Raw genomic sequence first — 26,208 nt, 5'->3', positions numbered from 1 at the left:
CACTACAGAGTAGACACAACAGAGTAGACACTACAGAGTAGACACAACAGAGTAGGCACAACAGAGTAGACACTACAGAGTAGACACTACAGAGTAGATGCAACAGAGTAGACACTACAGAGTAGATGCAACAGAGTGAACACTACAGAGTAGACACTACAGAGTAGACACTATAGAGTAGATGCAACAGAGTAGACACTACAGAGCAGACACTACAGAGTAGACACTACAGAGTAGATGTAACAGAGTAGACACTACAGAGTAGACACTACAGAGTAGACACTACAGAGTAGGCACTTAGAGCCCCTACAGTACCACCAGTAAACAATGACCAGCTTTCAACAGCTTTTGAACAGACAGGCAGATAAGCGGACAGGCAGACAGACCGACTGAGCCACACACACAAACAAACAGTGCTCAGTCACGACTCTGGCTCCGGTCAGACTCCTCTGCAGTAGGTTTTTCACAGAGCAGAGCATAGCGGTCTGGACAGCTAGCCTCCCTCCCCCCTCTCCTCCATGTGGGCGTGTGTGACTGAGTGGCCTGCCATGCAGCCACAGCTCTGAGGCCAGCTTCAAACCCCTTTCTGCCTGGCTGGCTCCTCTCTTCCACAGCCAGGCCTGTTCAGTCACTGAACGCTGGTCAGCTCTGTTTCTGTAGAGGTAAGGATGGCTGTGAAGCTGATTCTTTGACATGAATGACAGGTAAATGTTGATCGATTCGGACAAAACCAGAGCCTTTATGAAATGACAGAAAAATAACCCCAAAATATGTTGAATTAGTTACATGTGGGACATTTGTATAGACTAGCCGTATACCTTTTTAAATGAACATAACAAAAAACGATATTTTCCAATGACAATACAGTATAAACATATACTGCCTACAAATGTGCATAGTCAAGCGTGTGGAGTGTAGAGCTCAACACACCTGTGGATGGGGTGGGGGGTTCATTTTCAGCCAGGCGGTCTATAAATGACATGGGTAAATGTGTGTAAATAAACCTAGAGTCCTTGATTCGCTAGCTGTAGTCGCTAGGCTAGTCCACCCACCAGGAACAGTATGAAAACATCAGAGAAATGTCTTCCTGGGCTGTAGTTTCACTGCAGGATCGATAAATTGGCCAGCTATTGGCCAGCTAGCTTTGGTAAACACTCATGTAGCTAGAACTCTTTGTTTTATGCTTTATAGAAAGGTTACAAAGTTTAAATAAGGGTTAGAGTGTATTGAGTCACGTTGCCATGACTACTTTAATACCTCTTTGTACGAGCCAGGAAATGTGAATAGTTGCTGTGTCGATACTATCGATTGCTTTCTACCGGAAAAGTTAACTGAACTGTGATTTAAATTGATGTGGATATTGTGCTATTTATCAGACTCTAACCAAACTCATCCGGCATGTACTAAGGCATTTCCTAAAGTAAATGACTATGCCCATAGACAACCAAGTCCTAGCTGAGGAATATTCCCCTTTGCCTAAATACCCACAGGGCCTTCGAAGGGCTCCTATTTCATAATGGAAACCTGAACGTGACGGCGGGAGGAATAAAACACATAGTAAAAGAACATCAAACTCAATCCCAGTTAAAGCCTGAAGACCTGGCAACCCCGGGAGAGTGTAGAGCGCGAGTGTGACGCCATCTTGAAATGCTCTAGTGCCAAAACTAGGCCTTAACGACGCGCCAAACCCAACCCCTCTGCTTTACCACTTCCAGTTGGGAAGCATACTAACATGGAACCTGAACATCTGCCTCTTTCCCTATAACTTAAAAGGATCCGTTTTAAAAGGAGAGACATGGCAACAAATTCCACTTTGAAATTAGTGTTCTACTATAGGTAGCCTTTCCTGCAATCAAATGACCAAATCTCCCTCTAGTGGCCTCATGGGTGGAATGTTATTAATATGTCAAACTGATTTGTTATATTTCAGTCTTCTGTGATGTATATAAAGTGTAATATTGGGATGCAAACTCAAAATGTAATACATTTCAACTCTATATCTGACATGGTACAGGTGTCTTCTTTTATTAAGCCCATAACCATGCGTGTGAGGTGTATACTTTGGTTTCAAAGTAGATTTGTTTAAGACTACCAGGAAATATTCTGTGTGACCCTAATTTAGCCCACTGCAGTAAAAGGTTATTAAATGCAACACTTTCCTTCCATTTTGAACTTTACCTCCCAAGTGTCGGGAAAAAAACTCCCTTGGAAACGCCTTACATACTCCTCTAGGCCAAGGGAGTTTTCAATCTCTTCAGGTCCTGAAGCCTTAGTTACTAGGGAGTTTTCAATCTCTTCAGGTCCTGAAGCCTTAGTTACTAGGGAGTTTTCAATCTCTTCAGGTCCTGAAGCCTTAGTTACTAGGGAGTTTTCAATCTCTTCAGGTCCTGAAGCCTTAGTTACTAGCAGACACATTTTTTTTCCCAGGCCAACACTTTCTGCTTCACACTACTGGAAGGTTTGATGATTGATATATGGTACGAGAGGTAGAATACTCCCTTCTGTGTCTAACATTCCACAGCCGTGCCGACATGGTGCTGGAAGCCCTGCAACATACCCTCTCTGACGTCGAGCTTTCCCTTTCTCCGCTACTCTGCTGCTTACAGGCAGCGTACAGCTGGCTTTTCACATGTCCCTCGCATTTAAATAGAAAACGGGAATGGCGGCCTTTCAGAGCAGACCCCTGTGTGTGTGTACAGTCTGTATGTATAAGTGAGTGAGTTAAAGTGTGTGTGTGTGTGACACGCTGAAGCATGCTCGCTTACGCTGCAGGAGCTCGTCCCATCCGTCAGGGTCTAACCTAGTGGTATGTTGTTACCACATAGCACATTCCCCCACTTCAGAAACAGTGAGTATGATAACACTGCAGTGTTAACCTAGAGGTAGACCTTGGCTTGCAGCACCAGATGGTCTGGATTCCCCCATTCCCCTTGCAACCAAAATAGTATTGTTTCGTATTTTTTGGGTCTGTGGGGGCTCTTGCTGCCAAAACGCGTGTTTTGCAAACTGACTTGATGCCAACTGACGACTCATGTTCTCCTAGGCCTCAGAGCATATTAGATTTTCCCTGAAAATGAAAAAGGGACATGGTGCCAACTCCAGAGACGTGTCTTATGTGTTGAGAGGGAAGTTAATCAAATACCTCAGCTCGTATTGTGTCATGCATTCTCAGGGCTCACTCAAACGTATCTCTGGGGGGAATGGGTTAACCCTGCCCTTCCACATGTTAATAAATAACACAGGTTAGCACACAACATTAGCTGGCATTGAATAGGCTTGCTGTGTGCGCACTGTGTGCATGCTGTCCAGTGTGTACAGTCTGAGCTACCCAGATAAGGCAGAGAGGGGATGCATGTTTTCATGTGGACTCGCACAGATACAGTATCTATGTGTGTGTGTGTGTGTGTGTGTGTGTGTGTTTCTGTGTGTGTGTGTGTGTGTGTGTTTCTGTGTGTGTGTGTGTGTGTGTGTGTGTGTGTGTGTGTGTGTGTGTGTGTGTGTGTGTGTGTGTGTGTGTGTGTGTGTGTGTGTGAGTTTCTGTGTGTGTGTGTGTGTGTGTGGTGTGTGTGTGTGTGTGTGTGTGTGTGTGTGTGTGTGTGTGTGTGTGTGTGTGCGTGTGCGCGTGTGTCCATCAGCCTTCTACGACTGCACGCACGTCCTTATCCTTTCTGCCCTTGCTATATGTGTTGGAGTATGAAAGGTGGCTCGTACAGAAAGCAGCTTTTCTCTGCCGCATTAGGGGCCTATGCTTGAAGCCCTTCCGGCTCCAATAAGGCTTCTGTGTGTTCATTCCCACTGTGTATTTACACTTGTAGTAGACATCCTATTGATTGATCTGGGACTCTGCTGCTGCCGGTCCTAGAGGGAAATCTAATGACACGCAACTGTCGCTGCTCCAAACTGACTGCTGCAGTTAGCCCCACGGCAAACAAAAGGGAGTGCATGAGGCCCTGCCTGCCACAGTAACTGGAGACACTAAATGCACGTTTGAGAAAGAGGACAGCCACTTTACCACATCAAGCGTACTAGAGCTGGGAATTGCCAGGGACCTCACCATACGATATTATCACGATACTTAGGTGCCGATACAATAGGTACTGCGATTCTCACGATTCTATATGTATTGTGATTCGGTACTGCAATTTTATTGCGATTCGATGTTCCAAATATATTGCTCACTATATGTCTGCTGCAGAGTGACAGAGAGCATGAGGAAATTAGTTTAGCTCAATCATGGATATAAAAGTGTTGAAAACAAATTGGCTTACTATTTAAAAATAAGACGGAAAACAAGCTACGAAGGAAAAATACTTGGAGTTTTGGTGCAGGTACAGCCGACTAGTGCAAAAACAATATTGCGATATTATTAAAAAGTAACAGCGATACGTAATTCTATCGACTTTACCCCCCCCCCCCCATCACGATAGCATAAAGTACAGGGCAAGGGAGATAACTGCTGTTGGGTATGACGAGCAAGGCAAGCCACATGAGCTAACAAACAAATCGATATGGCCCACATAACAGTAGGGCTTTCCCAATGTCACCGACTCCATGGAGTTTGGTGGTAGAATAGAGTTATCGATAAAAGTGAAAAATATTATCAGCATGAAAACCTCAGTGTTGCATCTGTGCCCAAGAACAGAGGCATATTATCACAGGCGACTGGTTGAGTGGTACAAATTTCAGAGACAACTTTGTGGGGCTCAATTTCTATGTCGATCTACAGCGCTAAAGCGTGGTGTTTTAACTACAAAACAAAATGTGTTAACCTCACTGATCTAAAATGTGAAGTTGTACAAACGTGTATATTACAATGAGTGTAACTTATCTTTTTAAGTTTAAACAAGGAACATTGGTATGGTGTAGTTATGTACAGTGCATTTGGGAAGTATTCAGATCCCTTCCCTTTTCCCACATTTTGTTACGTTACAGCCTTAATCTAAAATGGATTCAATAAAAAATCCTCAATCTACACACAATACCCCATAATGACAATGTGAAAACAGGTTTTTAGACACTTCTGCACATTTCTAAAATATAAAAACTAAAATACCTTATTTACATAAGTATTCAGACCCTTTGCTATGAGACTCAGGTGCATCCTGTTTCCATTGATCATCCTCAAGATGTTTCTACAATGTGATTGGAGTCCACCTGTGGTAAATTCAATTTATTGGACATGATTTGGAAAGGCACACACCTCTCTATACAAGGTCCCACAGTTGACAATGCATGTCAGAGCAAAAACCAAAAACCAAGTCATGAGTTTGAAGGAATTGTCGTAGAGCTCCGAGACCAGATTGTGTCGAGACACAGATCTGGGCATGGGTACCAAAAAAATTCTGCAGCATTGAAGGTGTCCCCAATTTCGTGATATCCAATTACGATCCAATTACAAACTTGTCTCATCGCTGCAACTCCCCAACGGGCTCGTGAGAGGCGAAGGTCGAGTCATGCGTCCTCCGAAACATGACCCACCAAACCGCGCTCCTTAACACCCGCCCGCTTAACCCGGAAGCCAGCCGTACCAATGTGTCGGAGAAAACACCTGCAGGCGCCTGGCCCGCCACAAGGAGTTGCTAGAGTGCAATGAGCCAAGTAAAGCCCCCCAGGCCAAACCCTCCCCTAACCCAGATGATGCTGGGCCAATTGTGAGCGGTCCTATGGGACTCCCAGTCACGGCCGGTTGTGACACAGCCTGGGATCGAAACCGGGTCTGTAGTGATGCCTCAAACGCTGCGATGCAGTGCCTTAGATCGCTGCACCACTCGGGAGGCCGGCCTCCATCGTTCTTTAATGGAAGAAGTTTGGAACCATCAAGGCTCTTCCTAGAGTTGGCCGTCCAGCCAAACTGAGCAATCGCGGGAGCTCCAGAGTTCCTCTGTGGAGATGGGAGAACCTTCCAGAAGGACAACCATCTCTGCAGCACTCCACCAATCAGGCCTTAATGGTAGAGTGGTCAGACGGAAGCCACTCCTCAGTAAAAGGCACATGACAGCCACTTGCAGTTTGCCAAAAGGCACCTAATGGACTCTCAGATCATGAGAAACAAGATTCTCTGGTCTTATGAAACCAAGATTGAACTCTTTGGCCTGAATGCCAAGCATCACGTCTGGAAGAACGTCCCTACGGTGAAACATGGTGGTGGCAGCATCGTGCTGTAGGGATGTTTTTCAGCGGCAGGGTCTGGGAGACTAGTCAGGATCGAGGGAAAGATGAACGGAGCAAAGTACAGAGAGATCCTTGATGAAAACCTTCTCCAGAGCACTCAGGACCTCAGACTGAGGCGAAGGTTCACTTTCCAACAGGACAACGAACCTAAGCAGACAGCCAAGACAAAGCAGGAGTGGCTTCGGCACAAGTCTATGAATGCCCTTGAGTGGCCCAGCCAGAGCCCGGACTTGAACCCGATCGAAGATCACTGGAGAGACCTGAAAATAGCTGTGTAGCGACGCTCCTCATTCAACCTGACAGAGCTTGAGAGGATCTGCAGAGAATAATGGAAGAAACCCACCAAATACAGGTGTGCCAAGCTTGTAGCGTCATACCCAAGAAGAATCGAGGCTGTAATCGCTGCCAAAGGTGCTTCAACAAAGTACTGAGTAAAGGGTCTGAATACTTATGTAAATATAATATTTCAATTATTTTTTATAAATGTGCAACATTTTCTACAAACCTGTTTTTGCTTTGTCATTATGGGTTATTGTGTTTAGATTGATAAGGGGAGGAAAACGATTTAATCAATTTTGGAATAAAAACAATTTAATCAATTTTAGAATAAGGCTGTATGTAACAAAATGTGGAAAAAGTCAAGGGGTCTGAATACTTTCCGAATGCCCTGTATGTCATCTTTAATGTGGAGTTTGACGGAGATGAGTTTGTCAACTCAGGAACAAGGAAATGCCTCAGTGAGGTGAGAAGGCACCCATGACCTTTACATTATGAGAACACAGCACCTGGTGCCTTGCTTCAAAATGAGAAATGTAATAACACCGCATGAGATGCCAAGTCAGTCAAGATTGAAAGACCCCCCCACCCTATTTTAATCATTACTGAATAATAAATGTCCCCCCCCCAAAAAAAAGCAAAAATACAAAAAAATGTAATCTTCCTACTAGCACTGGCATTGCTGAGAACTACTTTATCGAGGGAAAATATACTTCCTACTAATGTGATATGTGGTTGTTTCACCCAGCCCCAGCTATCTTAAGAGGAATGCACTAATTGTTAAGTCGCTCTGAATAAGAGCATCTGCTGACTAAAATGTAAATGTAAAATGTCATATCAAAAATGAATGTGATCAATAGAAATTCAAAAGCCATTGACTTGCACACAAACAAATTATATTACTGCTGTTTCCAGATCTACGCTAGGCTCGCTACATTTGTTCGGCCTGAATTAGCAAGATCACAAGCTAATGCATGGAGTCAGATTACACCCCCTGAGCAGATCTGCCTTTATCTCTTTATAAAGAGATGAATCTGGCCAAATCCACCCCTTTGCTGTGTCCTAAATCCACAACAGAGACTAATTCCTCTGTAATCTAATGAGCGACCAAGGTGCAGTAGTCCCTCAGGTTTACAACGGTAGTGAGTCTCAGAGTGTGTCGCAACGTCATGGACATTTGGGACATCCCCTTAAAAACCAATGTCACCCGATGCCAGAATGTATATATCAATACAGTACAACATGGAGAGGCTATCATTGCAGTCTTTGCAGTTTCATGACAAGTCATCAAGACAGTCAACAGCTGCATGAGACGTTTTTCAAGTACGAAAGGCAAAGCTCTGATCTCATCGCTGATAATAATGTATCCTACAGTACCTTCAACAATTCCTGCAATCCCATTTAACCGGAGTCATTAGTCACACACACCATAAGCATTCTGGGACCTATCCGCATGCCAAAGGGACACTGGAGGACTAAAGCCTTGTTCACATTGGCAGTTTGAAGTCACTCAAATCCAATTTTTTTTGCATGTCCGATTCAAATCTGTTCTTTTTGCTGCAGTCTGAACAGCCAAAAAACACATGGAGTCTGATATTTCAAGCCACATTTCAAACCACCTTTGTAAGAGGTTTGAAGTCAGATTCCTGGCCATGCGACTTAGTTGCCCTAAGTGGTTTTTAGACTATTATTTGTCAACTAAGCTAACATATGCAATTTCTTTAAAGATAAATTATCCTTGGTATGACTATCTATTTGATTTAGAATTTTAGGACCCCTTTAGGTATCCCCTGGCAAAATTGAATAACAGATTCATACATGGAAAAACTGATAGTCATAAAAATAAATGAAAATGAAATTTGTTTTAAAGAGTCTGTCCTATATCTGAGAGATATAAGAAAGATCAGAATAGATTTTTGGGGGGCACTAAACTACTTCCATAAAAAAATATTGTGGTACCGGGGCTACCGAGTCTTGTAGAGCAAAACAATCGACATGTACATGTCCGTGAGAGTCGTACCTTTCCATAGAGGGTGTGTAGCCCAAATTGTTCAGACGCTACAGACAGAAGTTGGCAGATCAGCAGTACCGACTTCGGACGAGTCCCGTGACGCTTGTGGGGGTCATAGAAATGGAAAAACACCATTGTGCGAGTCTCATGTTTCCATAGAGCGATTCACATTAGTTTGAAGACTGATTTTCGGGATGTCTCAAGATCTGACAAACGCCGCTGTAGCTCAGCCACCTTCCACCATCATTGGTGGATGCGGTGGATTGAAATGCAGCCCATGCATAAAAACAGATATCTCTATCTTAGATGGATTTTGATGGGGATTTCTAGGGGGCCTGCGGTGTGAACAAGTCTTAAGAAACAGGCAGGCGCCTTAGACGATTTAAAAGACTTGTTAATTCTTGTGTCGGGCATACATCCATGATGAATTGAACAAATGATCAATCAATTGATTTGATTTTGGGGCTGATTCAAATGACAAAGTAAAGAGAGCAGGTTCGCTAGCCAGTTTAATGAATACAATCTGTCAGCATATGCCTTCTTCCATCTTTATTTGTTCAGCATGTTCCTCTGTCCTTGTAACCACCCAGTAAATGTTGACACTCTCTCTCATGTGTTTACCTACTCTTTTCATTGGGGTTACACTTAAAAGAGAGGCACTAAAATGCTCCAATGGAGTACAGCAGCCAACAACAACCAACCAGGGGGAAATGTGTGCCAATCATCCAAGAAGCTATGGCAGCAAGCAGCTCTTTGGACCAAAACAGATACCGTATGTTTTTAACAACCTTTCTATGAAATATTTATATTATTCTTCTCTCTGCATGGTTGGGAAGGGCCCATAAGTCCAATAAGAAACACTCATTTTTGTACTGTTTTCTGACAGTGCACTGAACGTAGAGAACACCGACATCTCTGTTGGGTTACCATGGACTCTATCCAATCCATATTACATTATCAGCTGACAATCGATGTATGATAATACCATTATGTTCTCTGCTGCTGCCGTTATCGGTTCACAAATGGTGCTCTTCATCCCCCCCCGTCTATCCTCGCCTTCCCAATTACCACCCTCTAGTGCCGCTTTTGTCGGACATAGGAAAGGTAAGGATAAGGAAATCTAGACATCTCTACAAAACACATTCATATGCTATTTCCCAGCTGATACCTTCAAAGACTGTTTATTTGAAAAGCATTATTATATCCACCTGCGAGACATCAGATATTCCTTCATTTATCTGCATTTTTGTCAAAATTAAGATGGACGTGGCCTTGTTCTGTTCAATGTTCTCTGCATATATATATAGTACTCTAAATACCCCAATTCAAGTTGTTAAGTTCAAAAGAATACACAATACAAATCGCTGACGCCATTCAAACCAAAGAGGGTTTCGGAACTTTAAAAGACAATTATCTCAGAATCATCTTTTTGCAGATAGAACTTTATACTGTAGTTCTAAACTCTCGACCTAGTAAATGGTGATTAGCTAATTAACCACTTTTTAACAATTAAAATACTGTACTGTATGTGTGTATTGAGAGACAATGAAATTTAAAAAAATGTAAAATATATAAATGTATTTATTTTTATTGCTCAGAAAACTTAGAGGGACAAATAAAAGTGCGCGCGTGCGCGCACACACACACACACACACACACACACACACACACACACACACACACCAACTTGAACGCAGGGGGAAGCTGCGTCTCTGGGCAGGAGATTACATAAATCCAGGGTGAGTAGGTGCTGTTACTTAAGGTTCTGAAAATGACTCAGCTATCCAGCTGGGATCAGTGGCCGTAGTGGCAGACCCCCACAAGTCTAAACAAGGGGCCCGGGCCTATCCTCAAAAGTCAAATATTAGCCATCCAAGTCAAAAGAAAGGCCTCTGCAAACACATACTCTGCTATGGAGGCTTTCCTTTCTAACTGGAGTCAAATAAAATAAACAACAACTGATACTATTCACTTTATATTAACATGGTCGCCAACTTGCCATGCATGCTACTGAGCCGGAAGCAGCAGTCACGTAGCCATCTAAATCTACAGCTCTTCCACAAACTTAAGTGCAATATGGTTACTCTTTTTATAAGACAAACCTGGATATTTACTGAAACAGTCGGTTGCCACCACATCAGTTTTATACAGGCTTTGTTTTAAAAAACAAGTGGAAATGTGCGATGCAGATTTTTATTGAAGATGAGAAACAGACCATAGGGTGAAATAGGAGGATTGGCAACAGATTACTACATACATTTTGCCTCCAGATATTTGGAGGGGTGCTTTGTATAGAGTACAGTCATAATATTGACACAAAGCTGAAATAATGACTACTCTATGTCTGATATCATAGCAGCTGTTTGAGGACAAATAATTCATGAAAAATAATGAAAAGTCAATCAATTGTTATATATGTTTTATAGACATTGTGTGTGTTTGTGTGTGTGTGTGTGTTTATGTGTGTGTGTTTGTGGTAGCTTTCAACAACCTAACACAGCATCACCACAATCACCCTTTGTTGTTAAGTTAAAATCCTCCTCTTTACGATTTTCAGGACATGAATAATTGTGAGTTTGTCTGATGTGGGTTGTGAGTAGTTTAACATTAGCATGAGGGCAATTCCACAGTAACAGAATGACGCTGAGACTCCGATCTTTTATTTTAAAAGTATGCCAAACAAAAAAACATTGATTGCAAAGTTAAACAAACCATACAACTCTATGCACAAGGACTACTTTTAACAATTTTCAAAGAAAACAAATCGAATCAAATTGTATTTGCCGCGCCGAATACAACAGTTGTAGAAGCCCTTAACTAACAATGGAATTTTAAGAAAAATAACTTTAAAAAAAAGAAATAAAGTAACAAATAATTAACTTTTTAAGGTATAGGGGGCAGTATTTTCATTTTCGGATGAAAAGCGTGCCCAGAGTCAAATATTTGCATATTATTAGTAGATTTGGAAAGAAAACACTCTGAAGTTTCTCAAACTGTTTAACCTCTTACATCTAGACGTTCCGCTAGCGGAACACCTGCTCCAATATCCAATGATAGGCGTGGCGTGAATGACAAATTCCTCAAAAATACAAAAACTTCAATTTTTCAAACATATGACTATTTCACAGCATTTTAAAGACAAGACTCTCCTTTATCTAACCACACTGTCCGATTTCAAAAAGGCTTTACAGCGAAAGCAAAACATTAGATTATGTCAGCAGAGTACCAAGCCAGAAATAATCAGACACCCATTTTTCAAGCTAGCATATAATGTCACAAAAACCCAGAAGACAGCTAAATGCAGCACTAACCTTTGATGATCTTCATCAGATGACACACCTAGGACATTATGTTATACAATACATGCATGTTTTGTTCAATCAAGTTCATATTTATATCAAAAAACAGCTTTTTACATTAGCATGTGACGTTCAGAACTAGCATATCCCCCGCAAACTTCCGGGGAATTTGCTAACAATTTACTAAATTACTCACGATAAACGTTCACAAAAAGCATAACAATTATTTTAAGAATTATAGATACAGAACTCCTCTATGCACTCGATATGTCCGATTTTAAAATAGCTTTTTGGTGAAAGCACATTTTGCAATATTCTAAGTACATAGCCCAGCCATCACGGGCTAGCTATTTAGACACCCGGCAAGTTTAGCACTCACCAATATCAGATTTACTATTATAAAAGTTTGATTACCTTTTGTTGTCTTCGTCAGGATGCACTCCCAGGACTGCTACTTCAATAACAAATGTTGGTTTGGTCCAAAATAATCCATCGTGATATCCGAATAGCGGCGTTTTGTTTGTGCGTCCCAGACACTATCCGAAATGGTAAATCAGGGTCGCGCGCATGGCACAATTCGTGACAAAAAAAATCTAAATATTCCATTACCGTACTTCGAAGCATGTCAACCGCTGTTTAAAATCCATTTATATGCCATTTTTCTCGTAAAAAAGCGATAATATTCCGACCGGGAATGTCCATTTAGCTAAACAGAGGAAAGAAAACAAGGCTTTCGGTCGACGCGGGCACGAGCCTGAGTCTCACAGTACTGTAACCAGCCACTACCCAAACGCGCTACTTTTTTTCAGCCAGAGCCTGCAAAGCCACGATTCAGCATTTTGCCGCCTTCTGAGAGCCTATGGCAGCCGTAGGAAGTGTCACGGGACAGCTAAGATCCTCACTCTTCAATAAACAGAGACAAGAAGAACGACACCTTGTCAGACAGGCCACTTCCTGCATGAAATCTTCTCAGGTTTTTGCCTGCCATATGAGTTCTGTTATACACACAGACACCATTCAAACAGTTTTAGAAACTTTAGGGTGTTTTCTATCCAAAGCCAATAATTATATGCATATTCTAGTTACTGGGCAGGAGTAGTAACCAGATTAAATCGGCTACGTTTTTTATCCAGCCGTGAAAATACTGCCCCCTAGCCATAACAGGTTAAATGATGTCTGTGAATATAACAGCACTCATATAGCAGGCAAAAACCTGAGAAAAATCCAACCAGGAAGTGGGAAATCTGAGAATTGTAGTTCTTCTTTTGAATCCCTATCGGAACTACAGTGTCTGTGGGGTCACATTACACTTCCTAAGGCTTCCATTGGCTGTCAACAGCCTTTAGAAACGTGTTTCATCCTTCTCCTGTTACTGGGCAGAAAATAGGAGCTCAGTCAATGAGTGGACTGCCTGAGGACAAAGGACTTGGTGATGCGCGAGCCCGCCAGTGTGCCCCTCCTTCTTTTTCTTCTTGAATGAATACGCTATTGTCCGGATGGAAAATGATCGACGTCTTATGTTAAAAAGACCCTAAGGATTGATTGTAAACAACGTTTGACATGTTTCTACGAACGGTAATGGAACTATTTGACTTTTCGTCTCTGGTACTGCTCTCGTGCGTTATGCCTTTGGATAGTGATCTGAACGCACGAACAAAACGGAGATATTTGGACATAAATATGGAGTATTTCGAACAAAAATAACATTTCTTGTGGAAGTAGTGCTGGTAGTGCATTCTGACGAAGATCAGCAAACGTAAGAGAATATTTATAATACTAATTCTGAGTTTAGTTGACCCCAGAACTTGGCGGGTATCTGTATAGCTTGCTTTGATGGTTGAGATATGTACTCAGAATATTGAAAAATGTGCTTTCTCTGTAAAGCTATTTTAAAATCTGACCCAGCGGTTGCATTAAGAAAAAGTATATCTATAATTCTTTCAATAACTGTTGTAAATTTTATCAACGTTTTTGATGAGTATTTTTGTAAATTGATGTGCACATTTACTGGAAGTTTTGGTGGGAATACATTTTCTGAACATTACACGCCAATGTAAAATGGGGGTTTTGGATTTAAATATTAACTTTAACGAGCAAAAAATACATGTATTGTGTAACATGAAGTCCTATGAGTGCCATCTGATGAAGATCATCAAAGGTTAGTGAATATTTTAGCTGTATTTTTGGTTTTTGTGATGCATGTCCTTGCTTGGAAAATGGCTGTGTGGTTTTTCTTGTGAAGTTTATGTCCTAACATAATCTAATTTTATGCTTTCGCCGTAAAGCCTTTTTGAAATCGGACAATGTGGTTAGATTGACGAGAAGTTTATCTTTAAAATGGTGTAAAATAGTTGATTGTTTGAGAAAATGAAATTCTGAGATTTTTGCTGTTTTGTATTTCGCGCCATGCTATTTCACTGGCTGTTGAATAGTGTGTCCTAGCCCATAGAAGTTAAAGAGCAGCAGTAAAATAACAATAGCGAGGCTGTATACAGGGGGTACCGGTACAGAGTCAATGTATGGGGGCACCGGTTAGTCAAGGTAATTGAGGTAATATGTACATGTGGGTAGTTATTAAAGTGACTTATGCATAGATAATAACAGAGAGTAGAGTATCTGAAAATTTTACAAAAACACATTTACTCAAAGAACAGTGCAGATGTACATTTTGGTAACAGAATGATGGTAAAATCTCCCTCAGTTTATTATGTGACCACTTTTTCCAAAAACTCTATATTTACTGTGAATTAAGATTCAAAGATGTCTGCAGAAAGAATGGGATGTCACTTTCAGCTATGATATAAAGTAACGTAGCAGGCATAAGAATAAACGCCTGAGGCATTTCTTTCTTTCTGTTCCTGACAAGAACAAAATGACTGTTGGGGGAGGTTGTCTTCTGCACTGTTCAACCAATCCAGTAAATGTGGAGGAGGAGTTAAGATGGGAGTGTCACCTTGTTTATTAGGATCCCCATTAGCGTTTGCAGAAGCTACTCGCCCTGATGTTCACAAAATAAAAACATGACAAGTAACAAAACCCTAATACATTGATAGACAAGGAAAGTCACACAAGTTACAAATACAACAATACACAACAAATGCAAAAAAAAGAATAAAACAAACAATACAACAATAAAAAATATGTGTGTGTTAAGAGTGTGTTTGTGTGTGCGTGTGTCCCCCTCACAGTTCCATTAGATGTTTTTTTTTGTTAACGTCCAAAAGCGGGAGTCAGGCTCTTTATATTTCCCCTGAAAACTGGATGCATCCGGTTATTTCCAAACCCGCTGATGGTGTCTTTGATATGACACCTTGAGTTTGAAAAAATCTATTTTTTTTATTAAACTACAGTAAGTGAAGTGGATTAACACCTGGTAACACAATGATGGTAAAAGAATTACATCATGAGTCCCTTATCTGTACAATACAGAAATGCATAACTATAAATGTCATTCTGTTCATGGTGATGTATCCTGAATAGGTACACAAAGGTAGAAAAATGTAATATCCTCCTTTGCATGTTTGGGTATTATTCTACACACTGGCTATTATTCCAATGTGCTCCACCTTCAAACAAGACCAAATTTGGTTGGTCCGGATTAGACCAAATCTGTACCAAACATAGATGTCTATGTTTCAGAATTTTGGACAGTAGAGCACAGCACAGTACAGTAGAGTTCAGTACAGTAAAGTACAGTAGAGCTCAGTACAGTAAAGTACAGTACAGTGAATAGTAAAGCACCCTTTTCTGGCCAATCAGTTTGCTGCCTGTTCTTAGTAAACTGATGGCGAGAATTGTGTTTGACCAAATAAAATTAAAATGTTCAGATAACAAGTTAACTACTGACTTTCAGCATGCATATAGAGAAGGGCACTCAACTTTTACTGTACTGACTCATTGGTTGAAAGAAATTAACAATGAGATGATAGCTGGAGCCGTATTGTTAGATTTCAGTGGAACCTTTGATGCTATTGATCATACATTGTTATTGAAGAAACTCACTTGCTATGGCTTCACATCACCTGCCATTACATGTTGGAAGAGTTATTTAAACAATAGAATCCAGAGAGTGTTCTTCAATGAATGCTTCTCCAACATCAGATATGTACAGTGTGGTGTCCCTCAGCGCAGTTCTCTTGGGCCGTTACTCTTCTCTATTTTTACAAATGATTTGCCACTGGTCTTACACAAAGCTAGAATGACTATGCATGCAGAGGATTACATTCTCTACATGTCAGCACCTAAAACCAGTGAGCTGACTGAAATGAGAAATAAAAAGTTACAGTCAGTATCAGCATGGGTGACTAATGATAAACTGGTCTTAAATACATCTACAACTAAAAGCATTGTATTTGGTTCAAAACATTCTCTAAGACCTCAACCTCGACTGGAGTTGTAAATAAAGGGTGTGACCACTGAGCAAGTTGAAGAAGCTCAACTCCTAGATATAACATTGGATGGTCAATTACCGACTAATCGGCAAATTTTTCTATATATATATTTGTAATAAATGACAATTACAACAATACTGAATGAACAATGAACACTTTTATTTTAACCTAATATAATACATAAATAAAATCAATTTAGTGTCAAATAAATAATGAAACATATTCAATTTGGTTTAAATAATGCAATTCACAGTGTTGGAGAAGAAAGAAAAAGTGCCATGTAAAAAAGCTAACGTTTAAGTTCCTTGCTCAGAACATGAGAACATATGAAAGCTGCTGGTTCCTTTTAACACGAGTCTTCAATATTCCCAGTTAAGAAGTTTTAGGTTGTAGTTATTATAGGAATTATAGGACTATTTCTCTCTATACCATTTGTATTTCATATATCAGTGACTATTGGATGTTCTTATAGGCACTTTAGTATTGCCAGCCTAATCTCGGGAGTTGATAGGCTTGAAGTCATAAACAGCACTGTGCATCCCAGCATTGCTAAGAGCTGCTGTTTGAATGAATGCTTACGAGCCTGCTACTGCCTACCACCGCTCAGTCAGACTGCTCTATCAAATCATATACTTAATTATAATATAATAAACACACAGAAATACGATCCTTTGGTCATTAATATGGTAAAATCAAGAAACTATCATTTCGAAAACAAAACATTTATTATTTCAGTGAAATACGGAACCATTCTGTATTTTATCGTACGGGTGGCAACCCTAAGTCTAAATATTGCTGTTACATTGCACAACCTTCAATGTTATGTCATAACTCTGTAAAGTTCTGGCAAATTAATTACGGTCTTTGTTAGGAATAAATGGCCATTCAACAGTTCGCAACGAGCCAACCGGCCCAAACTGCTGCATATATCCTGACTCTACTTGCACTGAGCGCAAGAGAAGTGACACAATTTCCCTAGTTAATATTGCCTGCTAACATGAATTTATTTTAACTACATATGCAGGTTTTAAAAAATATACTTGTGTATTGATTTTAAGAAAGGCATTGATGTTTATGGTTAGGTACATTATTGCAACGATTGTGCTTTTTTTCCGAATGCGCTTTTGTTAAATCATCAAGTTGAAGTAGGCTGTGATTCGATGATAAATTAACAGGCACCACATTAATTATATGCAACACAGAACAAGTAACCTAGTAATATCATCAACCATGTGTAGTTAACTAGTGATTATGTGAAGATTGATAGTTTTTTATAAGATAAGTTTAATGCTAGCTAGCAACTTACCTTGGCTCCTTGTAGCCACAAGGTCCTTTTGATGCTGCACTTGCATAACAGGTGGTCAGCCTGCCACGCAGTCTCCTCATGGATTGCAATGTAATCGGCCATAATCGGCATCTAAAAAGGCTGATTACCGATTGCTATGAAAACGTGAAATCGGCCATAATTAATCGGCCATGCCGATTAATCGGTCATGCCGATTAATCGGTCGACCTCTACCATATACAGTGCATTCTGAAAGTATTCAGACCCCTTGACTTTTTCCACATTTTGTTACGTTGAGAGGATCTGCAGAGAAGAATGGGAGAAACTTCCTGAACACAGGTGTGCCAAGCTTGTAGTGTCATTCCCAAGAAGACTCGAGGCTGTATTTGCTGCCAAAGGTGCTTCAACAAAGTACTGAGTAAAGGGTCTGAATACTTATGTAAATTTGATATTTCCATGTTTTATTTTTAATACATTTGCAAACATTTCTAAAAACCAGTTTAAGCTTTGTCATTATGGGGTATTGTGTCTAGATTGATGAGGGGGGAAAACAATTTCATCCATTTTAGAATAAGGCTGTAACGTAACAAAATGTGGAAAAAGTCAAGGGGTCTGAATACTTTCAGAATGCACTGTATAGATACAGTTACATATTGGGATATTATTTTTGACGATATATCGTATTGACAATATTGCAATATTGCTGTACCTGCATCAAAACTCCAGTATTTTCCCTCATAGCTTGTTCTCAATCATCTTTTTAAATATGAAGCCAATTTGTTTTCAACACTTATTTCCATGACTGTCAAAACTCTCTCTTGTCCCTCTGCAGCAGTTTGGAACATAGAATTGCAAAACAAATCACAGTATCGAATCACGACACATATAGAAACGTGAGAATTGCAATACATACTGTATCATATCGGCACCTCAATATCGTGATGATATTGTATCGTGAGGTCCTTGGCAATTTCCAGCCTTAATCAGCTCTAGTGTGCTCTACTGTACTAAACTTTACTCTACTGAACTAAACTTCACTCTACTTAACTAAACGTTACTCTACTGAACTAAACTTCACTCTACTTAACTAAACGTTACTCTACTGAACTAAACTTTACTCTACTGAACTAAACTTTACTCTACTGAACTAAACTTTACTCTACTGTACTAAACTTTACTGAACTAAACTTCACTCTACTTAACTAAACATCACTCTACTTAACTAAACTTTACTCTACTGAACTAAACTTTACTCTACTGAACTAAACTTCACTCTACTGAACTAAACTTCACTCTACTGAACTAAACTTCCCTCTACTGAACTTTACTGTACTAAACTAAACTTCACTGTACTGAACTAAACTTCACTCTACTGAACTAAACTTTACTGTACTAAACTTTCTGATCTAAACTTTTCTGAACGAAACTTCACTCTACTGAACTAAACTTTATTGAACTTTACTGTACCGAACTAAACTCTATTGCACAGTACTTTATTTAAAACGTCATGCTCTACCAACTGAGCCACATGAGACCACTTACTATTCTACGGTATATTGTACTGACTGACCTAAACTCTACTCTACGGTACTGTGCAAGGTAGTCCAAAATTGTGAAACAGACATCTATGATTGGTTCAGATTTGGACTGACCAAATGTCAATGTCCATGGATGTCCTGTGTCAATCGGTATTCAGTGGGTGAGAGGGCTGGTTACAGTAAATGGAAAGAGAGGGGACTCATGGGTAGGTGTCAGTAAGAGCCGAGAGAGGTGACATTCACTGGAAAGAGAGAGGGGAGAGACAGTGAGAGAGAAAGGAAGGGGTTGTCCAGACTGTTTTCACACTCTCACTTTGACCACCACTCGACAGAAAGCGAAAGGAAACAGTAATGAGCTGAACATAACAGTGGAAGGGAGGACAGCAGCAGGTGACCCAACTGTGGTATGTGACTACTATGAATTCCCATTGTAGCCAATTCAGTTGCAGTCATTCTGTTACAGATGTTTTAGTCACTCCGTTACCGATTTGGTGACAGAATGACACATTTTAACCACTTAAAAATCATAAGCCACATTGTTATTAATAAAAACACTATCACTACCTTTACTTGTTACTTCTGTCAACTTTTATTATTTTCCCTTATGAGGGAGAGAAATCTGAAAATAACTTAAAGATATGTGGGTTTTTGGTAATGTTATTACAAAGCAATGCTTCTTAAACTTCCAAAAGGCAAATAATGTCTCCAAAACTTAATATAAGTGTTGATATTAGTTGGCAGGGATCTTTAATTCATCATTATTGTGTTTTGATGTATTTCTAATACCTGGTAGATGTTGTCTAAGACCCTTTTCCACCTGTTTGAACTGAAATCGAAGCCTTTGCTTATTCCTCGTTTTTAGGTTGGAAAATGGTTGAAAAATTTATCTAAATGTTTTCCATCCTAAAAACTAGGAATAAGCAAAGGCTTTGATTTATGCTTTAATTTCAACAACAAAGAATTGACATGCTTTGTGAGAATTTGTCAGCGAGTGGGTAAACAGCCACTACCATCCGTCCTATTGGCCAACGTGCAATCACTGGAAAATAAACTGGATGAGCTACGATCAAGACTATCCTACCAATGGGACATTAAATGCTGTAATATCGTGGCTGAACGACAACACGGATAATATAGAGCTGGCTGGGTTTTCCATGCATCGGCAGGACAGAGCAGCACCATCTGGTAAGATGAGGGGCGGGTGTGTGTGTCTATTTGTCAATAACAGCTGGTGCTCCATGTTAATATTAAAGATGTCTCGAGGTATTACCTGAAGTAGAGTACCTCACGATAAGTTGTAGGCCACACTATCTACCAACAGAGTTCTCAGCTATATTATTTGTAGATGTCTATTTACCACCACAAACTGATGCTGGCACTAAGACCTCACTCAACGAACTGTATAAGGGCCATAAGCAAGCAAGAAAATGCTCATCCAGAAGCAGCGCTCCTAGTGGCCGGGGACATTAATGCAGACAAACTTAAATCAATTTTACCTCATTTCAACCAGCAACCAGAGAAAAAAAACTCTAAACCACCTTTACTCCACACACAGAGATGCATACAAAGCTCTCCCTCGCCCTACATTTGGCAAATCTGACCATAATTATATCCTCCTGATTCCAAGCAAAAATGAAAGCAGGAAGTACATTTTACATTTTAGTCATTTAGCAGACGCTCTTATCCAGAGCGACTTACAGTAGTGAATGCATACATTTCATTACATTTTTTTCTCCGTATTGGTCCCCCGTGGGAATCGAACCCACAACCCTAGCATTGCAAACACTATGCTCTACCAACTGAGCCACACGGGACCGTGTACCAGTGACCAAAGTACGAGTGACTCGCCCACTACGGAAGTGTCAGATGACACGGATTCTACGCTACAGGGCTGTTTTGCTAGCACAGACTGGAATATGTTCTGGGATTCATCCAATGGCATTGAGGAGTACACCACCTCAGTCACCGGCTTCATTAATAATTGCATTGATGACGTCTTCCCTACAATGACTGTACGTACATATCCCAACCAGAAGCCATGGATTACAGGCAACATCCGCACTGAGCTAAAGGCCAGAGCTAACGCTTACAAGGAGCTTATAAGAAATCCCGCTATGCCCTCAGACGAACCATCAAACAGGCAAAGCGTCAATACAGGACTAAGACTGAATCCTACTACACCGGCTCTGACGCTCGTTGGATGTGGCAGGGCTTGAAACCTATTACAGACTACAAAGGGAAACCCAGCCGCAAGCTGCCCAGTGACGCAAGCCTACGAAATGAGCTAAATGCCTTTTATGCTCGCTTCGAGGCAAGCAACACTGAAGCATGCATGAGAGCACCAGCTGTTCCGGACAACTGTGTGATCACGCTCTCCGTAACCGATATCAGCAACATTCACAAGGCCGCTGGGCCAGACGGATTACCAGGACGTGTACACAGAGCATGCGCAGACCAACTGGCAAGTGTCTTCACTGACATTTTCAACCTCTCCCTCACCGACTCTGTAACACCAACATGTTTCAAGCAGACCACCATAGTCTCTGTGCCCAAGAAAGGGAAGATACCTGCCTAAATGACTACTGCCCCTTAGCACTCATGTCGGTAGCCATGAAGTGCTTTGAAAGGCTGGTCATGGCTCACATCAACACCATCATCCCGGAAACCCTAGACCCACTCCAATTCGCATACCACCGCAACAGGTCCACAGATGACGCAATCTCAATCGCACTCCACACTGCCCTTTCCCATCTGGACAAAAAGAACACCTATGTGAGAATGCTGTTCATTGACTACAGCTCAACGTTCAACACCATAGTGCCCACAAAGCTCATCACCAAGCTAAGGACACTGGGACTAAACACCTCCCTCTCCCTCTGCATCTGGATCCCGGACTTCTTGATGCCCCCCCCCCCCCCCGGTAAGGGTAGGCAATAGCACATTTGACACGCTGATCCTCAACACTGGGGCCCCTCAGGGGTGCGTGCTTATTCCCCTTTTGTACTCCCTGTTCACCCACGACTGCGTGGCCAAGGACGACTCCAACACCATCATTAAGTTTGCTGACGACACAATAGTGGTAGGCCTGTTACGACAATGATGAGACAGCCTATAGGAAGGAGGTCAGATAGCCGGCAGTGTGGTGCCAGGACAACAACCTCTCCCTCAATGTGAGCAAGACAAAGGAGCTGATCATGTACTACAGGAAAAGGAAGGCCGAACAGGCCGCCAATAACATCGACGGGGCTGTAGTGGAGTGGGTCGAGAGTTTCAAGTTCCTTGGTGTCCACATCACCAACAAACTATCATGGTCCAAACACAACAAGACAGTCGTCAACACCTTTTCCCCTTCAGGAGACTGAAAAGATTTGGCATGGGTCCCTAGATCCTCTAAAAGTTCTACAGCTGCACCCTCAAGAGCCTCCTGACCAGTTGCATCACTGCCTGGTATGACAACTGCTCAGCATCCGACCGTAAGGCGCTACAGAGGGTAATGCCCTAGGGCCAAGCTTCCTGACATCCAGGACCTATATACTAGGCGTGTCAGAGGAAGGCCCAGAAAATTGTCAAAAACTCCAGTCACCCAAGTCATAGACTGTTCTCTCTGCTACCGCATGGCAACCGGTATTGGAGCGCAAAGTCTAGGTCCAAAAGGCTTCTACCCCCAAGCTATAAGACTGCTGAACAATTAATCAAAACGGCCACCCGGACTATTTACATTGACCCCCCCACCCCTTTGTTTTTACACTGCTGCTACTCGCTGTTTATTATCTATGAATAGTCACTTTAGCCCTACCTACATGTACATATTACCTTGACTAATCTCTACCCCCGCACATTGACTCAGTACCGGTACCCCCTGTATATAGCCTCGTTATTGTTATTTTATTGTGTTACTTTTTATATTTTTTAATTACTTTAGTTATTTAGTAAATATTTTCTTAACTCTATTTCTTGAACTGCATTGTTAGTTAAGGGCTTGCAAGTAAGTAAGCATTTCACGGTAAGGTCTACACCTCTTGTATTAGGTGCATGTGACATAAAATTTGATTTGATTTGATGTGGCAGGGGATGATTACTAGCCTTCACAGCAAATTTAAAACTATTTACACACTATTTTCACACTGTGTAGAGTATAGAGTCAAACCTAACTCAATGTTTAAATCAATAGTGATTTCATGAATAATAGATTAGAAGAAATTAGTCATTATAGTCCAGCCCCCATGTGGTTTGTAGACACCATAGACTACAGTAACCTACCATGGGGGCAAACATCAAACATGGGGGCTAGCCAAACACAGATACATGTGTCACTCTATTATGTATGGACTCCAAAATAGGTGGGAAACGTCTAACTTTTAACCATGGAATAATAGTTGTGCAATCACTGGATTGCCTGCCCTACATTATTCGTCCATGTTCGTTTATGTTTCAAAGGAGAATACAGAAGAGATGCGTGTGGCTACAAGTCATGTATTTTATGGTAATTTGAAAGAAGAAAAAAACATACATATTATTGTATGCGCGGGTGTTAAACAATATAGGACCATTCCCAACAAGCACGTTGCAAGACATTAAATGCAAACATTGAATGCCTACAACTCTTGTAATAACACCCGTACTTCCTACTTGTACAGATTGCCTAGCCGGTGTCGTATCTCACGGCTAACACCCTTTTTCTCCATAACCAGATTTCCAATTGAGCAGACCATTAGGGTTCAATACGACTAGGATTGCAATGTGTTGAGAGGGAGAGACATTCGTCTATGGCAGCAGTGTGTGGCTTCATGACCAAAATAAAAAGCAACGCAGCAACTGTTTATGATCAATATCAATTAATTGTACACTTACATTTTACCATCCTGTCAGTCGTAGATAACTTCGGATCATCATTCGGCTTGTTTTCGGACATTTCCATGGTGCTCTATATTCAAATATATTTGAACTGTGCCTGAAAAAGATCCGATGTTGTCCTTACCCAACAAATCAACTCTATCCAAATGGGAGATCGCAGTGATCTCACTTGCTCCTTTCACTAGCCAAAAATACATGCAATAGGATTACAAATTTCAACACTGGTATACTGTAGGTCCGTGTGATTTACTGTTACTCTGTATCAAGTTCTCACTCCCAGCGCTGTGCGCGCAACCTAGCCTGCAGTTGGTAAAACACGCCCCCATATATATTTGCTCTTCTATTGGTGGCAGAGACTAGATCTCTGTGTTCATATTCCTCTTTGCCGACGGACTAGTTTTGTTTCAGTCTTTGTATGTCTAACATGTTTTTATAGGTTATATGTGCAGTGTTGTAACACATCAGTTCCCTCTTCTGTATGTTGCAACATTGTAACATCAGTCATGGGTAGCGTTGGCCTGCAACTCCAGAGTCGTGCGCTGGATCCTACCATTTCTGCTTAATCTCAGTCTCTAAACTTCACTCAATCTCTCTTGAAGGGTTTAGAGTTGTCCTCATGCAAAATGTCATGCAATTTAGATGGCCAAAGATTCACTGTTTTGAGTGAGCACCACGAGGCTAGAGAGTAGTTGAATTCGATTTCCACATCATGGCACACAGGGTGAATCAACAGGCCTATATATTCTATAGCTTCACGTTGGTGCATGCATTCAGCATAACCGCTTCACAACACTGTTAGTGAGGTTGTAAAGGGTAGGTTGTAAGTAGTTAATAGACAGTTCAGCTTTTTGGATTTATAACTAAACTAGTTGAGACAGTTCAATTCGGTTGTTATTACAGCACCACCATGTGGACATTTAAACACATTCTAATAGAGGAAAAGTACACTAACCCCAACCAGTTTACAGTTTGGTGACTGACTGGCTCAATCCCAAATCCACATACCAGTCCTATCTTTGCCCTACTCACTTGTGGAAGTCTGGAAGGATTTAACAGTGTATACCAATTGCTTATAGCAATCAAATGATCTCCATAATTGAATAGCAGTCAATTTGTGGTCAATTTGGGATTGATCTGGTTATACCATGTTAAAATTGTAGCCACTTTAAAGGCACAAAAATAGTAATCCCACCAATTACAATAGGGTTCCAGCATTGGATCCCTATAGCGAAAGTTTTTATTCTTTATGTGGAATAGAAATTATCAATCCACCCAGGGACGTCATGCATCCCAAAAACCTGAGCAGGCACAAAGTACGTGAGGATGGCTGGTGGGGTTTTGGAGAGTTTTGCATTTTTCAAACACCTGAAACAGCTTTTTCCTTCAACCTAGAGCCATAATCACAATTCTATCTTAAGAATCGGTTTATTGGTCTGCATATTTAAGCATGCCTCTTGAGCTGTATGTATCCTCCTGGCTGGTGATCATTTTTTTAAAGAAACTAAATACGCTTCTTTGCAGCTCTGCTAAAATCTGGGTAAAAGATTGAAAGGAATGTGAGTCTTACTCAGTACATTTAGAAATTGCTTGCTTTTCTACAGTATACCAATTTTGCCAGCAGTCATGCCAGCTAAGATAGTTAGACAAGCTAGCTACTCTAACTTGATAGCCTGAAATGGCTTCTTGGTAATAATAATAATAGATGTATTTGATCATCTCAAAGACGCTTAAAACAAAAAATAAAGTACATGTAGTTCTTGGGCTGGACAATCGTCTTCGACAGAGTCTGGGGCATGCGTCCAGGTCACATCCTACTCCAGTGGGCTGCACATAGTCCAAACATACAGTCTCCTGAAAGTCAGCCAAGAGCCTCCACTCTCAGCACTCTCCTCCTCCACACTGTTCTCAGCTTCTCTGATGCCCTGAAGCAGGCTTGGGTAAGGGGGAATCAGTGGTCTCATTCAGTGTGTGTGTGTGGGGGGGGTCAGTAAGACAGGTCTGGATCATCAGGCCAACCACCTGTGGGAAGCCGGCGTCCGCTAGATCTCAGTCTGGCGCCAGAGGCTCACTACCCATCAATTATTGAGATAATACACCTTGGAGTGAGAGATCCAGTCAAAACTACAACAACCCTTTGTGATGTCCAAGCCTGTGTCATCTTCAGTTTCAAATAAAAACAAAGGCTGGCTCACTAGCCTCGCTGTCTTGACACAAATAACTAACTTGCTGGTCCTAAACTAACAAAATAAAATGTTGATAAAAACATTTTTATATAAAAAACCCCACATAAAACAATAAAATATTTACACATTTAAAGGAGCTCCCTGCCTAGGAGACCTCACGGCGCCATGGCAACTGGTAGCTAGTTGTGACTTTGGGAGAT

The 26,208-nt window shown here is 41.1% G+C and overlaps 1 protein-coding gene across 1 annotated transcript in view; it reads right to left on the bottom strand.

Annotated features, from left to right (window-relative positions):
• The window catches only part of LOC100196828 (protein phosphatase 3 catalytic subunit alpha), a 59,097-nt gene extending 35,008 nt beyond the window's left edge, over window positions 1–24,089 (bottom strand). The window contains 1 exon segment of the mRNA NM_001141850.2: window positions 23,823–24,089. Coding sequence (NP_001135322.1) covers window positions 23,823–23,889 — 67 coding nt within the window. The 5' untranslated portion in view covers window positions 23,890–24,089.
• Between the last annotated feature and the right edge of the window lie 2,119 nt (window positions 24,090–26,208).

This window comes from Salmo salar, chromosome 18 (assembly GCF_965601325.2).
Source record: "Salmo salar chromosome 18, fSalSal1, whole genome shotgun sequence".
In the NCBI taxonomy this organism is placed as follows: domain Eukaryota; kingdom Metazoa; phylum Chordata; class Actinopteri; order Salmoniformes; family Salmonidae; genus Salmo; species Salmo salar.
The sequence above is the reverse complement of the archived record's forward strand: the minus strand, read 5'-3'. Positions and strand labels throughout refer to the sequence as shown.